Genomic DNA, 20941 nt, shown 5'->3' with positions numbered 1-20941 from the left:
TTGCTGTCTGCAAGCTGAAGACCCAGGAATGCTGGTGGTGTATTCAGTATGAAACCAAAGGCCTGAGGATCAAGAGCACTGATGTCTGAGGGCAGGAGAAGATGGCTGTTCCAGTTCAGAATGAGAGCAAATTCACTCTTCCTCCACCTTTTTTGTTCTATTCAGGCCCTCCATGGATTCGATCATGCCTACCTGCATTGGTGAGAGTGGTCTGCTCTACTCAATCTACCAATTCAAATGCCAATCTCTTCCAGAAACACTCTCAGAGTCTTACCCCAAAAATAATGTTCACCAGCTCAATGGGCATCACTTAGCCCAGTCAAGTTGACACATAAAATTAACTCTCCAAGGCATAGTCACACCCACCAGTTGTTTAGGTTTTATTTGAAAGAAAATATCTGCGACAAGAGCAGGATGGTGGAGAGCCTGCTGGAAGGGGAGGAGAGAGGAAGGTGGAATGCACTGGATGCTTACTTAGATTATTTCATCTAATCCTTACAACCATCTTGGAGTAGATATGATGAGGATGAGGAGAGAAGTAACCTGCCCAGAATTTAGAGGAAAAAAGTTGCATCCTGGCAATCTGCACAGCCATTGTTAGGAGGAAGCAGAGATTAGGGCACTGTCATATCACAAGCCACATCTGACCCCCTTTCTCTGACTCCTCAAGTAGGGGCCAGGGTGAAGCCATAAATGCCATTGTATATTTGCCCACTGTCCCTCTACTCTGCTCCTAAAACAGGCCGCAGTGAAGGAGTAAGATGCCCAAAGCAGCTAATTCTCAATCAGAACACTTTTTTTTCTTTTTTTCTTTTTAGGGCCACACTTGCTGCATATGGAAGTTTCCAGGCTGGGAGTCGATTGGGAGCTGGAGCTGCAGGTCTTCCCATAGCCAGAGCAATGACAGATCCTAGCTGAATCTGCAACATACACCATAGTTCACAGCATCTCGGGATCCCTAACACACTGAGCAAGGCCAAGGATCAAACCCGCTTCCTCATGGATACTAGTCACGTTCATTACTGCTGAGCCACAATGGGAACTCCCTGAATCAGAACAATTCTGATCCCAGGCCACTCATCTCTTCCCAGAACTGTTGTCTTTTGCAACATGTTTTTTGTTTTGTTTTTGGCTGCACCCGCAGCATATGGAAGTTCCCAGGCCAGGAATCGAACCTGAGTGGCCACAGAGACAATACTCAATCCTTAACCCTCTGCCCCACAGTGGGAACTCCTCCACACGTTTTTAAAAAACTTTATTATGAATGTAATACACACTCATTTCTGGGAAATACAGACCAGCAAAATAGAAGAAAACAAAATCCCCTCACCTCAGAAAAAAATACTAGCATTTTGATATGAGATCAAAGGGACCCTGTCCTGTATGTTTACTAACTAGGCCTTTCTAGTTATACAAGTTAATCTAACCGGAGTGATTTACCTATTTATTTGTTCATTCCTGGAGGTCGGTTCTGTAAATTTCGTTGGGCGAGGGACATAGGTCTGGGAGACAGAATGGAGTTGTTTGTAATTGTTTTCCAATTTGAAGTACTTCACCTCCCAGCTCTGGGGCCAAAAGTATTTCGAGTCTTTTTTCATACTGTATCTATATTCAAGAACTGGCCTTGTCAATTGGGAGTGGTTTTTCCTCAGGATTTTTTGCGCTGGCAGCTTTCTGTGCCTTTGAACAGTAAGTGTTTGAACTTAGTTTATGGCTGCAATTGGCTTTGGCTGTGAGACTTTAATTCGTAATGACGATAGGCGGCCGCAGCGGGTGGTCTGCCCTCTCCTGCTCCCTGTCCCCCTAGGCTCAGAACCGCGTCAGAGACAGCACAACTCGAGCTAGGAGGTCGGAGTCGGAGCTAGGCGGGCTGCGGGCACCTCTAGTAACCCGGCAACGGGGGCCTTAGCAACGGGGAGGGGGCGGGACCAACGGAGGAAGTCGGAAGCAGGCAGCTAAATATCGCGACACTTACTTTTGCGCGCGAACTCTAAGCTCTAGGGTCGCGGGGCCAGGTTCGCGGTTGCTCGCGGGGCAGGCCCCTGAGGGACGAGACGGCGTCACTGGACCTGGACACCTTCATCACCCCATCATGCAGACCTCAGCGCACAAGCAGCAGCAGCAGCCCGAGGCAACCAAGATCAGGAACCTGCCCTGGTAGGTCGAGGACCGTTTGCCGCAGGCAAGGGGGTGGGCCGCGCGGGGAGGCGGAGGCCGGAGTGGTCAAGGGGCTGGTCCTCAGCCCGACCTCGCCCCGCCGCCCACAGACTTGCGCGCCTTAACACCCTCAACTTCCCAGTCACGCTCCATTCTATTTAGAACTTTTCCCAGCTGCCCTCACCCCGCACCCCCATGTCTCATACTGGCCCTCTTTCCTGTTGCCAGAAGACTGAGTGACAACACAGGGCTTCGATCCCGTGTCTCCCAGACTTTGCACTGGCCTCCGTGGCAAAATGTTCTCTCTTGCCAAAATATTCTCTCCATGCGATTACTGGTCAAATTCTAAACTAGAAGATTAATAGTACCAGTGCTGGAGTTCCCATAGTGGCACAGCAGAAACAAATCTAACTAGTATCCATAAGGACGCAGGTTTTCATCCATGGCCTCGCTCAGTGGGTTAAGGAACCCGCGTTGTGGTGAGCTGTGGTGTAGGTCGCAGATGCTGCTCGGATCCTGCGTTGATGTGGCTGTCCCCTGCGCTGGCAGCTGCAGCTCTCATTGACCCCTAGCCTGGGAATTAACATATTCCCATGGTGCGGCCCTAAAAAAGACCAAAAAAAAAAAAAAAAAAAAAAAGTCCCCTAGTTAAGTTTTCTTTAGATGATTTTGTCAGATTAGCGGGCACCCTATTACAGTTTGACCTTTACAAAGACCCTACGAAGTAGGTACTGTTAATCCCCGTTTTACCAAAAGGTTAAATGACTTGCCTAAGGTCCAGAGTTGGGAAATAGGTTTGGATTTGAACCAGGTGGTCCAGATTCAGAACTTGCACTTTTAACCATCCTACTTCTACAACTCATGGTTTAAAGACTGATGGGATTTGGCTTGACTTCAGAAAACTCAAATTTCTTTTGTTTCCAATAACAAGTTATGTTTGGTTTTAGTCATAATAAAATACATAACATAAAATTTACACTTGTAACAATTTTAAACTGTACAATTAGGTGGCATTAAGTACATTCAGAATGTTGTGTAACCATCCTACTGTCATCACCCCCAAGTGACTCCATACCCACTGGCAGTGGCTCCCCATTCCCCACTCCTTCATCTCCTGGCAACCACTAATCTTCTGTCTGTGAATTTGCTTGTTCTGAATATTTCATATAAATGGAATCAAACAATAAATGGCCTTTCGTGACTGGCTTTTTTCTTATATCAGCAGCTCATTTCCTTTTATTGCCAAATAATATTCCATTGTATGGATATACCACCATTTTTTTAAATCCATTCATCTGTTGATTTATATTTGGATATGAGTTCAATTTTGGATTAACTTTAGATACCCATCCATGTTGAGGTTTTAGGCAGACATCTGGAAAGGTGAAATTAGAGCAGTTTTTCAACACTACTGATATTTTGGGCCAGATGTTTGGAGTTGAGGGAGGGCATGGGAGTTATCTTGTGCATTGTATGATGTTTAACAACATCCCTGGTGCCTATCCACTAGACGCCAGTAGCATCCTTCACCCAATTGTGACAGTGGAAAATGTCTCCAGGTATTATCAGGAGTTTGCTGGAGGACAAAATTGCCCCTGGTGAGAACCACTGGGTTAAAGGATTTTGTGTCTCTTCCTCTTTTAGTTAGGATATGAAAGGATTCTTTTGCATGTAACAAGATATTCTTGTATTTATATATGTTGTAATCTATGCTAAATTGTATTTCAGGGTTGAAAAATACCGGCCACAGACACTGGATGATCTCATTTCTCATCAGGACATTCTGAGTACTAGTAAGTATCTATGTGTCAGTTGCTGGTATCCTAGCTGCAGGACCTAGGAATGTTGTCTCTGCTGAGTAATAACTTTGAAGAATCTGACTGAGCTTTATAGGATGTGGCTTTAACAACTGAGTCAGATTTTTCCTTTTTTTTTTTTTTTTTTTTTTTTCTTTTTTTTTCTTTTTTCTTTTTTGGTCTTTTCTAGGGCTGCACCTGCAGCACATGGAGGCTCCCAGGCTAGGGGTCTAATCGGAGCTGTAGCCGCCGGCCTACACCACAGCCACAGCAACGTGGGATCTGAGCCGAGTCTACGACCTACACCACAGCTCACGGCAACACCAGATCCTTAACTACTGAGCGAAGCCAGGGATTGAACCCGAAACCTCATGGTTCCTAGTTGGACTCATTAACCACTGAGCTACGACGGGAACTCCCTGAGTCAGATTTTTCATTCCTAAACCTGCCCCAGCTTTGAACATAGGACTGAAGTGCACTCAGCCCAACTCAAGGGCCCACGGTGAATGAGGCACCTCTCAGAGACTGACAGTGTCTCTCTTTTTCCCCAATCTTCAGTTCAGAAGTTTATCAGTGAGGACCGCCTTCCGCACCTCCTTCTCTATGGTCCTCCAGGCACGGGAAAGACATCCACCATCCTGGCCTGTGCTAAACAGCTGTACAAAGATAAGGAATTCGGCTCCATGGTCTTGGAGGTAAATGGGAGGATTACTCTTATTCTCTAAGGACTCCAGTCTCTTTTAATTCTGCTAGTTTTTTGTTTGTTTGTTTTTTTCAGGGCAGCACCTGCAGTACATGGAAGTTTCCAGGCTAGGGATCCATTCGGAGCTACAGCTGCTGCCAGCCTACACCACAGCCACAGCAATGCAGGATCCAAACCACGTCTGCGACCTATACCACAGCTCACAGCAACTCGAGATTCTTAACTCGCTGAGTGAGGCCAGGAATCGAACCTGCAACTTCATTGTTCCTAATTGGATTCGTTTCTGCTTCACCACAACAGGAACTCTTCTTCTAGTTTTGTTTTATGTTACGAGTTAGTTGCTCTGCTGGTGGTTGGGAAAGAAGCAGACATAAGATATTTCAGTTCAGTTTTTTCTTTGACATTTTGGCCTCGATTGGTATTAACTAGAGGACAGTGGTAGGGCTAGGTGTTTTTCTTTGCTCTTGCCAACTTTTACCCAAACACTCAATGGTCACTGAGTTGCTGGCCCTCTCCTGTGCGCCCACCCCACCCCACCCCCAATCCCTTCTCCATGTTGCTCCGCCCTGTTCTTGCCCTGGAAGTCTCAGGTCTGTTGACTTCAAGCTCTCCTGCCCTCTGGCTCCTGGTGAGGTTTGGGTCCAGTGGGGGCCCTGGCAGGAGTTGGGGAAAGGAAAATGATGTCTGGTCCTGCTCTGGGGTCGCCACAGGCTGATAGCTTCCCCACCCGGAGGGCACAGCACTCAGCCCTCCCCAGGTGCCAGCACCACTCCCCACCAACTCTTTTAGACCTGGGGGTAATGATGGGCTCCATTAGCCTCTGAAGTATTACATAGACCTTGTGGTTTCCCCACACCTCACCAGCACCTTCTTTTTTTTTTTTTTGTCTTTTGTCTTTTGTCTTTTCAGAGCCATACCCACGACATATGGAAGTTCCCAGGCTAGGGGTCAAATTGGAGCTGTAGCCACCAGCCTACACCACAGCAGCTCGGGATCCGATCCGTGTCTGTGACCTACACCACGGCTCACCACCGGATCCTTAACCCACTGAGTAAGGCCAGGGATCAAACCCTCATCCTCATGGATACTAGTCAGGTTCATTAACCACTGAGCCACGACAGGAACTCCCCTCACCAGCACCTTTTAAAATCTCTCTTCATTTAATTTGCTTCATTTACTGAATTTGAGTATGGGGACTAGATTGATACACTTAGATAATGAAATTCTAAATATTGTCTATTGTACAAAAAAAAGTTTAGCTTACCTTTTTGTTAAAGATCTTGGAACCTTGCTGCTACCAGTGTTCTTACTTCCATGTATTAAAAAACTTGGTAATGTATGGGTTGCTCTGGCTTGTGGTAGCTAAAATTTATATCATTCTGCATGTGCCAGAAGTGCTGTTCACTGTGACCGGACCAATTAATTATTCCTCTTGTCAGTGATTGTCCCCAAAAAGGGGAGGAAAGAAAGTCATTTACCTTTCAGAATATATAGTAATGATCTAGTGAGTTGTGATTCTTAAATATAATTGTGACCTTGTTTTTAATGATTATCTCATATCTGTCCTTAGACCTTGAAACCTAGCTTGCTGAACAGGACTGATGAAAAGATACAGTAATTCATGAATAGCACACCAACATGTTTTCTATTCATTCTGGCTTCTCTCTTTCACATTTAGCTGAATGCTTCAGATGACCGAGGAATAGATATCGTTCGGGGACCAATCCTGAGCTTTGCTAGCACAAGGACAATATTTAAGTAAGAATTCTTTGCATAATTTCTCCCCCTAAAGATTTTGATCAGTGAGATGATAGAGTTTAATTTTTAAAACTCTCTCCTTTGCCAGTTTGTAAAGGTTTAAAAAAAAAAAGAAAGCAAACTTTGTCAAAAGCAGCCATGAAAAAGAGAAAAAGCACAGGAATGGTAGTAAGAAATATTAAAGTAAAATATTATCTAAATCTGTATTAGAAGTTCTCTGGGGAAGCAGTAGTTTCACTTAATTAGTTAACAGGGCTGGTTACATCATCAAACTGGATGAACTAGTTTGAATTTAAACAAAGTGAACTGAGATCAGGGTGGATAACTAGGATGGTGGAAAAAAAGGAAAAAGATGAGAAGACAGGCTTAAGTAAAGGTGGAGGGGAAAGCAGCACTGGAACAATAGGCTCCTTTGGGGAAGAAAGATGGAGGTGCCAGAGGACATAGTCTAACACAAATACGGAAATTAGAGTTCATTCTCTTTGAGATTTGAAGCAGGGATGGGGTGTTTGCTCCGTGTGACCACAGGTGGCTGCTCTGGTCAGAGTTCTCAGAGAAACGAACTCTGAGACAGGGCCTGATGGCACAGATGTGAAGGTGTAGGTTTGGGCCTGGAAGTCGAAGTGAGATGGAAGAAACCTTTAGGTGGTACCATTTGTTTTCCTAGGAAGGGCTTTAAACTAGTGATCTTGGATGAAGCTGATGCCATGACTCAGGATGCCCAGAACGCCTTGCGGAGAGGTAAGGAGCACTGCTGTGTGTGTCAGTGTTGGCTGAGGCATGCTTTGGAAGAATTAAGAACTCTAGACATGATGTAGGACGTGGCTTCTTTCAAGTTTTTATTCATCTTCTGGCCAAGAGAAATCTCTGTATGCCTTTCACCATGTATCCCACCTGATGAGCTAGACAAAAATCTCTGTATCAGGGGTAACCCCTCAGTAGGTTAAAGACATAAGCCCTTTGGGGACTTTAAGGTATGACACACTGGGGTTTCATCTGCCTTTTCTACTACGGTCAGTTTTAGGGTTGGGCATTTATATTGTTTGATGGGCTAGGCCTCTCTGCTGCTGGTACCTTTAGATACAAAATGGCCAGGGAACAAATACTAGAAATTTAGTTGCACTCAGAAAACTGACATTACTTCACCCTTTCCAAGAGAATGGTGTGGCAGAGGAGGGAGAGTGTACTGTGATTTGTCAGTCTTAAGGTGCCTGGTGCATTTAATTTCTCTGCAAGTACATTTTTAATCTCTCTCATGAAGATTCTGCAGTAAACAGCTAGGAGAGAAGATCTTTAGGGGTTCTGGGGAGGAGTGGAGAGCAGCCCATGTTTAAGAGGAGGAGGAGGAATATCTTCTGGTCCTAGAAGCTTTGGCAGCCTTCCTTCGTCATGTTGTGTGGGGGTCTGTCTGGACAGGTCCCAGCCTGTGAATATTGGTAGCTACAGGATGAAACCGCTGTCACAAGCATCTCTGAATCTGGGTTACCGCTCTCTTGAATGCTCTAAGGGTTTGAGACAAGGTCCACCGGGAAATCCACAAAAAGCACCCCCTCCCCCACCCACTAGAAGGTGGAGCATCATCCATCTGCCAAACAGAACTTTATGCCAAAGGACAGGATTACTAGGTTTCCTATCTTAATGGAATGGCATGGCAAGAGTGCCAGAATCGTGGCCAGCCATGGAAAAGGAAGCATTTTGTACAGTCCTGAGGAGGTGACACATTCACCAGGTCTGGAAAGAGAGTGGCTGATTTCCAGTCTTTGACCCCCTCCAGGGACACCCTCTGGGTTTCTGGGTCCTTTGAAGACTCCGAATGGATGTGAGGTAGTTTTCTTTTCCCTTGCCAGTGATTGAAAAATTTACTGAAAATACCAGATTTTGCCTCATCTGCAACTATCTGTCAAAGATCATTCCCGCCTTGCAGTCGCGGTGTACAAGGTTCCGATTCGGCCCCCTGACTCCTGAACTCATGGTTCCCCGCCTGGAACATGTTGTAGAAGAAGAGAAGTAAGTATGTTAGAAAGTAGGGCAAGGGGAGGGCCTTGGGGACTGAGTGTAGTATAAGGCGACCAGCTGGTACATTTGTAAAGGTGATAAGGTTTGTAAACCACTCAGGAGAGAGACTGGTATCTCACAGACATTCTTCATACACGTCAACTGGGGATTTCCCTTGGTGGTGAAGTGGGTTAAGGATCTGATGGTGTCACTGCTATGGCTTGGGCCACAGCCATGACACGGGTTCAGTCCTTGGCCCCAGAACTCCCACACACTGGGGGTGCAGCCAAAGGAAAAGAAAATGCATTTGGTTCTCTTGATTCCATCCTCCTCCTCTGGAAGCTGTCCCAGTTCCCTCCTACTCTTCTTTTATCATTGGAGACAGCAGCTGCCAAGTCCCTTCTGCTGAGATGCTTCTAGCCCTTTGTACCTAGAAGGGAAGGTCTGAGACATCACATTGTGTGTAATCACATGCCATACCAGTAGCCACCCTGAGCTACTGCTGATCTGAAAGGAGGTGCTTCGACTCTGGGACCCCAGAGCCAGTGCCCTCTCCCTCGCAGTGGACAGAATTCAAAGCTGCTTGCTCAGCACAGCAGGGCTTGGTCCTAAATAGGGTCTTTCTGGATCTGAGCTGTGACTGCTAACTTGAGGCTCACATCCCCAGTGAGGCCTGGATCCTGTAGACCAGGGGAGTGTTGGGAACTCCGTCCTTACCTTTTCTTCTTGTGTTGCTTCAAAGCCTTGATCATCCCAGGCCATCGTGTTCCCTTGGGGAATGCTTATGTTCCCAGGGCCTCTAAAACCTTTCTGCCATTTCCTTTTAGAGTTGATATAAGCGAAGATGGGATGAAAGCGCTCATAACACTTTCCAGTGGAGATATGCGAAGGGCCCTGAATATTTTGCAGGTACAGTACAACTTGCCACAAACCTTAGTCGTTGCTTCAGAATAGTTTTTCAAGACATGAGCAACAACACGACTAGTGTGTTAATTCAGAAATCTGGAACTGGTGAGATCTTGATCTTATAACATGTCAGTCATACTGCCACCATTGTTTTAATTGAAAAACTTGCTGCAAACGAGGGAAAGATAGGGAGGGACTCGGCGGCAGTAACAGAGCCAACAAGCCGTGGCATCTTCCCATGAGGCCCCTCAGCAGTGTACCGGTTCGAGCTGTCCTGTGCCCGCCCCCCAGCTGCACTGCTGCCTCCACAGCCATGCCGGATTCTCCCCATCTGCAGAGCACCAACATGGCCTTTGGGAAGGTGACAGAGGAGACCGTGTACACCTGCACAGGGCACCCACTCAAGTCAGACATCGCCAACATTCTAGACTGGATGTTGAATCAGGATTTCACCACGGCCTACAGGAGTATCCTTTCTCTGACCAGGCTCGGTGCCTTAAGTACCTGAGGCCTGGCCATGGCCCCAGGAGCTCAGGCTGCAGGCAGCATCTCTACCCTCCTTGTAAGATAGCTGGCTGCATGTGCCCCCTTCCAGCCTGTTCTGGGAGCAGGATGTTTGCGGGTGGGATGGGCACTTGTTTTTAGTGCCCCAAAGTTCTTCCCAAAGGGCCCTGACCTGGGTTTGGCTTGAAGCCATTTCACTCATACTTGGAAGGGAAGCAGTTAGACCTGGGATGGGAGATGCAGGCATTTTCAAGTGGTCAGTGTTATTCTTGATGCAGTCTTTTGGGGAATGCATGTGGCTCAGTTTTCTACTGGACAAAGATACAGCTGTATCTCTCAGCAGGCCCTTACTGGAGATGAGACTAGAAAGATAAGAACTGGGATCCAACATGTGTACCTTCAAATTGGAAAACAGCTGTGTTGGGATGAAAAGCCCTACTTTCAAAAGTCATTCATCAGGGTTTGGATTCCAAATTCCCTGCAGTGTGTTTGTTCTGGAACTTGTTTCCTTTACCTTAACTGCTCCTCCTCAGATATTATGGAGTTGAAAACTCTGAAGGGACTGGCATTAAATGACATCCTGACGGAGATACACTTGTTTGTGCACAGAGGTAACCTGGGTCGCTCCCTGGCTGGGAAGCTGTGCGGAAGGCTGCATGCTTTGGGAATAAGGGTGGTTGAAAAGGGAACATGAGGCTTCACTTTGGAAGCAAAGAAATAGGAATGAAGAGATACAAGCCTGACCCCTCATTTTCAGTTTTACTTACTGTTTAAATGCTCTTTGACCTCTAAAATGCTGGGGGGAAAGAGGAAAGAAACTCCTGAAGGCTAACATGTCCTCCAAGGGTTTGTGTTTACAGTAATAGCTAGTATATTTTATTTCATATTTGTAAAAGGGTATTTTCTCCAAAACGAGAGAGGGGGAAGGAAGATCTACCTTCACATAAAACCGAAGCAGTCTCCACTAAACAATTTTAAGTTCCACGCTTGGTTCTACCTGCTGTAGAGAACTGGTTCTCAAGCTCAGCAGTATATACAAATCACCCCAGACCAGTTCAGTTGCCTCTCCCTGGGCACAGCAGATGATCTAAGTGATCTGCTCTGCCTGATCTGCTGCCAACTGAGCATGAACTGACTTTTAAAAATCAGTTGTTTGGAGTTCCCGTCATGGCGCAGTGGTTAACGAATCCGACTAGGAACCATGAGGTTGCAGGTTTGATCCCTGCCCTTGCTCAGTGGGTTAATGATCCGGCGTTGCTGTGAGCTGTGGTGTAGGTCGCAGACGCGGCTTGGATCCCGTGTTGCTGTGGCTTTGGCGTAGGCTGGTGGCTACAGCTCTGATTGGACCCCTAGCCTGGGAACCTCCATCTGCCACAGGAGCGGCCCAAGAAATGGCAAAAAGACCAAAAAAAAAAAAAAAAAAAAAAAAAATCAGTTGTTTTTAAAATTGGGATGGCAACTGAGATTTCAACATACAAGTTAATTTATGGAGTGACCCAGTTGCTGAAAGGGCTGTTTTTGACGGCTCTTCCATTTTCTTATGATCACTTCGGAATGCTTTTTTTTTTCTTTTTGGCTTCCCTATGAAGACAACATGGAGTGAATAGAAACCATGAAAACCTATTCATGTTGTGCCTCCTTAGAGGTGTGATGATGAGATCTGGGGCCTCAGGAGAAGATTAGCATTATCTATGTGATGTGATCTTCTGTGATTTTTTTTCCTTAAATAGTAGGTAGCGACAGACAGACCCCACTCATTTGATCTTGTTTTTCCCCCAGTTGACTTTCCATCTTCAGTTCGAATACATTTATTGACCAAAATGGCAGACATTGAGTAAGTATTTCCTAATTTTAACTCTTCTCCTCCCTTGTGAGTTGTTTGGGTTTTTGTTTTTCCCTACTTAATTTCACTGTTGTATCTAACTCATTCCTATACTAGTCTAATTTGGGTGGGATTACTGAATGGGGCATGGGGAAGGATGGGAGCCGCTTATTTAAAGAACATTTATGGATAAACACAAGGACAGGTACAACTCAGTTATGTATTTGAGATAAAGGCTTCTCCTCAGACCTCAAAGGCTTGCTCCACCTTGGTTGTGGACATGCTCTCATTATCTGGGAGGCCTCCTTCAGTTCAGACATCAAGGTCATTTGGGGACGACCAGCTATCCAGCTGTTATTAAGAAGGCATTTTGGCATATGAAAGCATATGGTGGGGAAAGTAAACATAAACTCAATTTTCCACTTTGCCTGGTTCAGAAAACACAGTGATTAGCCCCCAGTGAAGCTGGCAGCTATCATTTAAGTAGACAAAAGCACTGGGTTCAAAATAGATGTCCACGTAGGCCAACTCTAATTTGCTATCATTGCCTTTCCACACACACCAATTAGGTCACTTCTTAGCGCTACACTGTGAATATCATGATTTTGTTCTCAATGGCTGGGCACTTAAAAGGTGGCAAGATGAAATTCCAGTGTCTTGCTTTATTGGCTAGACAACAGACCCACAGATTTGGCAACCAAACTTCCCAGTGAATTGGGAGGAAGAAAATCTCAATTATAATTCCTCCTGATACATTTTGCAGGTGAAAAAAGAAATCCTCATCACATAAATTTTGCATATCCATGTAGAGTTTAAACAAAGTTCAGAACACTGCTACTGGTAACAATTTTAATTTTTCCTCCCCAGTTGGAATCAGATTTCTTTCTAATAACATAAGTTTTTAACTTCTCCTTGATTTGTTCTGAAATGCTGACTAAACTCATTTTGTAAAGAAACACTAATTTAAGCATTACGCATTAAAGGAATCTTTTTGTTTTTTTGGGGGGGGTTTCCTCCTTTTTTGGCTTCCTTGTGGCATATGGAGTTCACAGGCCCAGGGATCAGTTCCAAGCTGCAGTTATGACCTACACCGCAGCTGCTGCAATTCTAGATCCTAACCCACTGTGCCAGACCAGGGATCAAAGCTGCCTGCCAGCACTCCAGAGATGCCACTGATCCCCTTGTGCCACAGTAGGAACTCTGGGAACTAAATTTATAAATGAGTGTATGAGGCAGCAAAGAAAATGTTAGGGGACACATACAAGATTACTTGTGACCTCCTCTGTGACCAATCTGTGACCTCCTCTGTCTTCCACCAGCCAGATTTTCAGTCTGATTGCTCTTGTTCTCTCGTCAAGGCAGTTGTCATTGTCTCCTTACCTTTTGTTTGATTTCTTTTAGGTACAGACTTTCAGTTGGCACCAATGAGAAGATCCAACTGAGTTCCCTCATTGCCGCCTTTCAAGTCACCCGAGACCTGATTGTCACAGAGGCCTAGATGCCAAGGACCATTCACTGCCAGTTCTCAGGCCCAGAAGTGACTGGAGAGTAGGGGTCTCAGTCACAGATGAACTGCTGCCCAGGCTATGGGATGAAGCCACAGTCACTCCCAGTTTTGGAAATTCCAGGCATGGGTGGGCAGACATTAAAAAGTGCCATGTTTGTTAGTGCTTGGACAGGAATGTATAAAACTTTTTTTTTTTGTCTTTTAAGGACTGCTCTCGTGGCATATGGAGGTTCCTATGCTAGGGGTCCAGAGCTGTAGCTGCCAGCCTACACCACAGCCTCAGCAATGTGGGATCCGAGCCAAATCTGTGACCTACGCCACAGCTCACAGCAATGCCGGATCCCTAACCCACTGAGCGAGGGCAGGGATTGAACCCACGTTGTCATGGAAGCTAGTCGGGTTCGTTAACCACTGAGCCACAACGGGAACTCCCAAAACATTTTTAATGTACAGCTCTCTTACTGCACTGCCCATTTGTGTTTTATAAGGCAGGAAAAAAGCAAAAGCCTTAATTAAGGCTTTCTACCTTTCAGTTGCTTGGATGACTGGAAACTGGCCTATGCCATTTGGAACATCAGGCTTTCAAATCTAATATGGTCCAAGGATCTTCTAACTCAAGGTAAAAAGAACTTCTCCAGAACTGTTTATAAATCTAATCTGTGGCACCATCTCCATCTACTTTAAATAGGTGTTAATGGGTTTCTGGCCCAAACTATTATACTCTTATAAAATGCACTCAACTTTCTTACTTTAAAAACTGGCCTTTTTATTTCTCTTGAAGAAGTTGCTAGCAGGTTCCTAATTGTAGTGTGAAGAGCAGAGAAAACATTTGTTTTAACTGATGCCACTGGGGCCAAAGATCATCCAACATGACTTGTCTAACCTGGGGCACAGGAGAGTAAGCCTGACCCTAAAGTGCAGCTGCTGAAAGGATTAGGACTCGTGTACAAGTGGAGCAGTTTACCCTCGCGCATTTATGCCGCACTAATGATGGTGTACTTCCCAGTAAAAATAAAGCAGCTTGACATGTTAACCAGTGACTCCTTCCTTAGCCACTTACAGACACTGACTTGTTCAACCTGCATTCATATGAAAAAGCCTCCTCCATCACTGATATCACAGAATCAGCTTTCTTTGGAGGCTATTTCTTTGCAAAGATGTCCAGTTCTTACACCACCAAGAGAAGTGGTTATGCCCATCACTCACGCAGGACTTGCTGCCCAAGGGGGACAGCAAAGTTTGAAGCTAATGGGGAGGATGGGGGAATCTTTTTAAGGAAGCTGCCCAGAGCCTCTCGGACTATGCTGTATATGGTATTTCAAGACAGCCACAAGATTTAAATTTTGCCCGACCCACTCCCAGCTCTCCTGTACTCACTTGTTTTAAAAGGTGATTTCTTGTTCCTTAATGGAAAAAATGAAACAGCGAGCCAAAATGTTTAAACTTTTTTCCTTCAATGAAAACCTCTCATCTTGAAATGTTTTTCTTTCAGCAACAAAGGCGGCAGAGGAGAAACTCCTCTGCTTTTTCTACACGTTTATATATGGTACACAGGCCTCCACAAAGCACCTAGTAAGAAAGCCAAAGGATAAGATGTTGCATTTCTTTTAAAATAATTTAAAATATATTAAATTTTCCAAAGGCAGACTTTGAATGAGGTGTCTTGATTAGGTAACTATACGCCACTGAAGGAGAACAGTACTTTTGAGGAGCTAATTTTGTTTGGGAGTAGAGTTGAAACTGGCTGATGAGTCCAATGAGGTGAAGCAGTCAAGTCAGATCTTGTACAGGAGGAAATCAGCTGAAGTGATGACACGGATTCTTTACACAACTAAGAGACATCTTCACAACTGTTGGAATTAAGTACTATGGTTTTTAGATACCATCGAGAAAAGCACAGTTGTACCTTAACATGTGTTGAGAACAGCAAATAAATATGCTAATGGATGGCAAACAACTGGCAAGTCAGTAGCCATCTGAACAGTCATGCAGTTTAGGGATACATCCTGTGTAACCTGACACACAAATCTGCCACCTCCTGCACATGCACACCATTGTTTAAAAAACAAAACAAAACAAAAAAAAAAACCCAATTCTAGTGTCTGTCAGGAGCACGGCCTCTGAGTCACCTGTACTTCGTTAAGCTAAGTAATACCTCCCAGCAGACCGTCAGAGGGGGCGAGAGGAAGGCAAGCACTTGCCCAGGCCAAGGCCACTCTGACTAGTGGGAGATGGACACTTGGAAGAAGCCACACCCAGTCAAGGGAGTTGAAACTTCTCTGTTACCACAGAGGGGCTCAAAGCCCAGGTGCTCCTCTCAGCTACGGCATTCTGAATCAAAACGGCACTGCCGTGTGTAGGTGGGCTAAAGAGTCAAGGTCCTCAGGCTCTGTCACCTCGGGAGTGGAATCCCCTCTTCTCTGACTGACTCTCACATGTCACGGAGAAAAGACCCGTGACGGATCCCCTGGAATCTGGTTTTGCTACATTCTATTCACAATCCCAAAGAGAAATTCTATTTCCATCCACGACCAGATGTTTGGCCCATTACTCCGGCTACTCCTTTGTCAGGAAGATTCATCCTGCTACAAGGAAAACAAGACTATGGAGAATGGCTTAAAAAGTCCTGTACGTGAGGAACTCTTTCATCTTTTTGGGGATTGGCAGTGCTAGCACTTGGTACGTTGTCAGGAAACTTCGAAGGGCTTTCCGGCATAAGTGCTTGAGTGATGACAGGACCCTAGGAGCTGTCCAGAACTGGACATGGCCATCCCTTGTCCTGAAATAAAATGGAAACCAACACATTAAGACAGACCGTGGAAACATGTTTTCATTGTGATAGGCAGTCCTGTTTCTACTCTGCCTTCCATGTGCAGGAGACTCCAGGAAGTGAAATGCAACCTGGACCTTGGAAACAGATGTAAAAGCTGCAGTGCTAAATAATTAAGGCTGCTAAAAGGATCAGGAGAACTCGGGACCCCTTTGATTCCAAAGTGCTCTCTCTGTCAGCACAGCCCTTTATAAATCATCCTGTGGGCTCCTGCGCAACAGGGCAGAGTATCACCTACTGAATCACGGATGTTCCCTCTAAGGGGGCCCCTGCCCTAAATGGTTTCCCTGTCAATTCTGCATCACCTTCATGTATGCTTCCATTAGTTCTGTAATGGACGTGGCCCATTAGGTAGCATGAACTGTAGATCTTTCATTACATTTAGGTTAAATATGAAAAGTAAATGATAAACTACATTGGCAGAAAGAATATTACAATTTTATATAATAGATTTTCTTAAAGGCTTCTTCGTAGGCAAGAATATTCTAGATGCCTTCTTTCCTTAAAAAGCTCCACAGTATACTCAGCAGAAATCGCTACCCATCTGTTCAGCTAACAGATACATACCCTGTGGCAATAACTCCACCATGTGGAAAAAATGTGCAGCAAAGACCATTGGTCATAGGAGCAAATGCAATTGGAGTTTTCAGTTCGAGAGCCCAGATCCTGAGGAGCCTGGAGGAGGAAGGTACACGTGTGCGTCAGCAGACGGGCCCCAAGGGTGATGCTCCATGTCCTCTCCACACTGGCTCTGAGGCTGTGTAAAGATGTTTCTCTTCCTTACCTGTCATCTGCCACTGTAGCGAGGTACAAGCCTTCGGGGGAGAAGCACACAGATCTCAGGGAGCTTATGTGGACATCACTGTCATCCATGGGGGGGCTGAGCTGGGTGTGGCTGAGGAGAAGGAAACGGGACAGTAGGTAGGCCTGGAGGGACGGCCACTCCGCCCTCCCATCTTCATCCCTAGGCAGGAGGCCAAACTGCATGACCATGAAAAGATGCCAGACACATCTTGGACCGCATATGGAAAACCTAGGCATCTGCAGACTGGAAGAGAAGACTGGGAAAAAGTGCATTTCGCACAGCTCCAAGTGTCCCATGGAGGGGGCTGAAGGGTTACTAACACTCCCTATGCTAATTTCCTTATGCAAAGTAGGTCAGCCCTCACTTTCATGCCACAGCACAAACTGAAAGTCTTTTTTAGGCTAAGATACATGATAATTATAGGACTACCTATTATTTGCTTCAGAAAACAACAGAGACAAAGGGGAAAAGTAGACCAAGTTGGTGAGAACATGAAAATTCACTTTGGAAATAACAGTTTCAATAAGAGGATCACTCTGAACTTGTTACTACAGTTATTAGTAAATGGAAAGAAAGAGTCACTGTGAGGTTTCATAACCCTGAATCCAGAGTAGCGAAGAGCCTCCTCTATCAGGAGACTTGAAGGCACTCAGGTCTAATCTGAGAACTTAACTGACAGTGAAACACTGCTGCCCTAGAATAAGCATGAACACATTGTGTCCTTTCACCCATGTTGTCCCCTCCCGTGTCCTGGGCCAAGACAGGTTTCTCATCAGTCACCCCACCAGAAAGCCGTAAGCAGGGATGTGGTCCTTACTGGAGTGACCTCAGCCTCTCGCCAGTGTAGGGGTCCCACATGATCACATTGGTATCGTAAGAAGCCGTGACAAGCAAGGCAGAGTCGGGGGAGAAGTCACAAGAGACAACGCTGCTTTGGTGGCCCTCTAGCTTCCGGATTAACGTGTAGGACCGCATGCTCCACAGAAAGACCTGTGGAAAGTAACAGGTGCCTGGTCAGCGTGGAAACACAGTGCTCAGGACGTGAACAGAGGAGAAGGTGCGGCCATGCCTCTCCAGGCCCCATGGCCGAGGGAAGCCACCCCCTCTTTTGCTATGTTTCCTCTAGAATGTATCATAAAGGTTTAAATAAAGCGGCGTGTCTGAATTTTGAGGGACCTAAGCAACACACATTCTCAGGAGCTGACTTTAGGGGAGAGTTAAGCCAACCAACCTCAGGAAAATGGCAACTAAAATGACATCAGCTAAAACAGATTGGGGGACTTCTGAGCCCTCTTGGCAAACAGCGCAATGCATGCTGAAGACCTAGGCCAAGGGCTATCTTATCCTTTCATTCAAACCAAAAACAGGGATCAGAAGCGCACTCCAGGGCACCCGACAAAGCCATCTTATGCCCCCCTCTTAGGTTTACAGGACCACAGAAATCTGCCCCACTACTGAGCTCATTACTTTCAACTTTTCTGAGAATCATTAAAAGAAGGATTTTCTTTCCTTTAAGAAAACTCTCACTTTCACATAATTCCAAACCTCAAATCAATGATTAACCACCTGGGCTGCACCAAATAGTGAACTCTTAACTTTCCCAAGTCAGTCACAGCAAACAACAGCTCGATACAAATACGAAACTCAAACTGTTCCCAAATTGTTCTTGGGTTTCCAGTACTTTTCTTTTGATAGACAGGATTTTAGGACAGAGTTCAGTAAGAAACTGTACATTTCATGATTCGAAATAGAAATCCTAATTCAAATTAGATGGCTCAAAGTAAATGTGGATCCACACAGGGGTTACAACTTTTAAAATCTAGAGTCCAAGGGGAAAGAAATCTAAAAGGCACCACTTTCCCCTTTTGTGAAGGCAAACAACCCTCCAACGACGCAGTGATCTGCTCCCAAACACCCCTTCTCGTCTAGTTCAGGTCAAAGTGCAAATCAAAAGGGAGGTGAGCAGGAGGGGCCACAGCCAATGTGCCTTCCGTGCCTCCAATGGCGGCTGCTTTGCAGGTGGATTCGAGGACACTGGCCACTCACTCTTTCACAAAACAGCCCACCTCAGACCCCCATATCTTGCTGAACTGAAGCAACACAGCCAAGGGCACCCCACGTTCGAGACTCACCGACTTCTCTCCGGCCGCAGAACATAGCATGCTGCAGTCTGGTGAGATGGAGCAGCAGTAAACCCACTGCAGGTGGCCTGATAACACCTGAATCTGTTTACCTGGCAGAGAAACGGAGCAAACAGTGAGCCACAATCAGGAAGATGGAGGAAGGCAGTAGTGCCTCTCTCCCCACAGTGTGTCCACTGCTTCTCTAGCAGCTGAGCCCACAAGCCACTTCTTTAATGCAGAGAACGACATATAACAGGATTTGTGATATAAACACCTGAAATCTATTAATACATTATTCCAGTGCCCAAAGGAAATCATTACCTACTGTTCCACCAAAACCCACAAGGTCAGTGGAATAAAGGCTATCCACAGAACAGGTTTGAGAAACTCCTTTGATAGGATAGAACATTCTTTTCAGATCCCCCAACCACCTCAATAACTTTGAAGCCTCCTTCCAAATTCCACCTTCAATTCTCCGTGGTTTACACTCTGCAATGGTTTCTCCCAGTCACCAGGATCCCACTCTCACCCTCCTCTCATCCCCCCAGGGTGTCCAAGTGAGCAGTGGTGTGGGGTAATTAGGGCCCCGAGCTCTGGCGGCAGACAAGCTCCGGTCTGAACCTTGGATCACTGTTTACTCAGCACATAACCCTGGGTCACTCATGTAACCTCTCTAGTCTCCATTTTTTAGAAAAAACTAAATGCCCATCAATAGAGGAATGGGTGGATAAAGGGTAGTATTTCAGCTGTTAATTCAAATGAAATTAAGAAACTAGATTTTCCATGGAGTACCATTTAACTATAAAAAAAAAGCAAGATGGGAGTTCCCATTGTGGCTCAGTGGAAACGAATCCAACTAGAATCCAACTAGGAACCGTGAGGTTGCGGGATCGATCCCTGGCCTTGCTCAGTGGGTTAAGGATCCGGCATTGCCGTGACCTCTGGTGTAGGTCGCAGGCGTGGCCTGGATCCTGTGTTGCTGTGGCTGTGGCATAGGCCAGTAGCTATAGTTATGATCCGATTCAACCTCTAGCCTGAGAACTGTCATATGCCGCAGGTACTGCCCTAAAAAGCAAAAAAAAAAAAAAAAAAAAAGCAAGATGCAAAAAAATGAGGAGAATATGATTCCATTTTTGCGAAACAATGACCCCAAAACCCATAAATGTAAACATGTGAGTGTAAGAATAGGACAAGTACAGAAACAAACATGGAAGGAAATATGGAAGGCTCTTGGCTTGGGTTACAAGACTGCAGGGGGCTATGCAGGAATGCAATAGACGGGAGCATGAGGAAGTTTGAGGGGAAAAGCCAAAAAAGGGGAAGAACGTACACGGTCATACATAGGCATTTATGATAAAGTCTGTGTATGTGTGCGTATACACACACACACACACACACACACACAGATACATTTTCTTAAAGTCATGGTTTTTTCACATAAGAAGAGTAACTACCCCCGAGGCAGCTGTTAGTAAGTTACGGCGGGTGGCAGGGCCTGGTACCTGGGAACAGTACTTTAGTCCCCTCCTCCCTTGAAAAGCCCTAATAACTGGCCTAGTCCCGTCTGCCCACTCTCAGCCCCTTCAGCTAGTCTTCCCTTCCCAACCGAGAGATTTTCAAGGCCACTTTAAGGACCTAGCTGCCTCTGGACATTCATTAAAGATGGCACTGTCCTTGAGCAGCCTTCCTAGTCAGAGGCCTGCCTTAGACCGTGACTACAAGCTCCACAGCAACGGGCAGGAAGTACCCAGAGAGGTCTGGGTGACTAGATGCCTTCAGAAAGGACACCACAAGCCCCTCCTGAGGTGTCTGACAAGTTATCAGGCTCATTTCCAGGAGGGCAGGGACAGGTCTCTCTTAAGGGTGTGAGGGCTAGACCAGTCATGGACTTTGCACTATCAGCGATAAGTGTGCCCTTTGTGAACTGTTCACATCACCATTTCCTCCTTTCCCCTCCCTCCAAGCCTGTGTCCCTGCCCACATGAAGGAGAAACGGCTGGGCAATAAATTTCCCTTCCCAACTAAGAACCAACAC

At 45.8% G+C, this 20941-nt stretch overlaps 2 protein-coding genes across 5 annotated transcripts in view; one reads left to right on the top strand and one right to left on the bottom strand.

Annotated features, from left to right (window-relative positions):
- RFC5 (replication factor C subunit 5) lies at positions 1957-14181 on the top strand. Its single transcript, XM_005670675.3, has 11 exons — positions 1957-2157; positions 3886-3950; positions 4512-4648; positions 6335-6414; positions 7082-7155; positions 8262-8421; positions 9237-9318; positions 9653-9782; positions 10353-10430; positions 11599-11653; positions 13043-14181. Exons 1-11 carry the CDS (start codon positions 2093-2095, stop codon positions 13137-13139), a joined length of 1023 nt encoding a protein of 340 aa, XP_005670732.1. The 5' UTR covers positions 1957-2092; the 3' UTR covers positions 13140-14181.
- WSB2 (WD repeat and SOCS box containing 2) overlaps positions 13575-20941 on the bottom strand; it is a 22016-nt gene continuing 14649 nt past the window's right edge. For all 4 annotated transcript variants that reach the window (XM_001925977.5, XM_005670673.3, XM_021073844.1 and 1 more), the window contains 5 exons: positions 18916-19016; positions 17601-17773; positions 16763-16873; positions 16546-16653; positions 13575-15927 (listed from right to left, as the gene is read on the bottom strand). In XM_001925977.5, the coding sequence (XP_001926012.1) occupies positions 15765-15927; positions 16546-16653; positions 16763-16873; positions 17601-17773; positions 18916-19016 (656 nt within the window). In that variant the 3' untranslated portion in view covers positions 13575-15764. The remainder of the gene's footprint in view (positions 15928-16545; positions 16654-16762; positions 16874-17600; positions 17774-18915; positions 19017-20941) is intronic.

The sequence above is a fragment of the Sus scrofa genome, chromosome 14 (genome assembly GCF_000003025.6).
Source record: "Sus scrofa isolate TJ Tabasco breed Duroc chromosome 14, Sscrofa11.1, whole genome shotgun sequence".
Taxonomy (NCBI): Eukaryota; Metazoa; Chordata; class Mammalia; order Artiodactyla; family Suidae; genus Sus; species Sus scrofa.
This window is presented reverse-complemented; position numbering and strand designations above follow the sequence as displayed.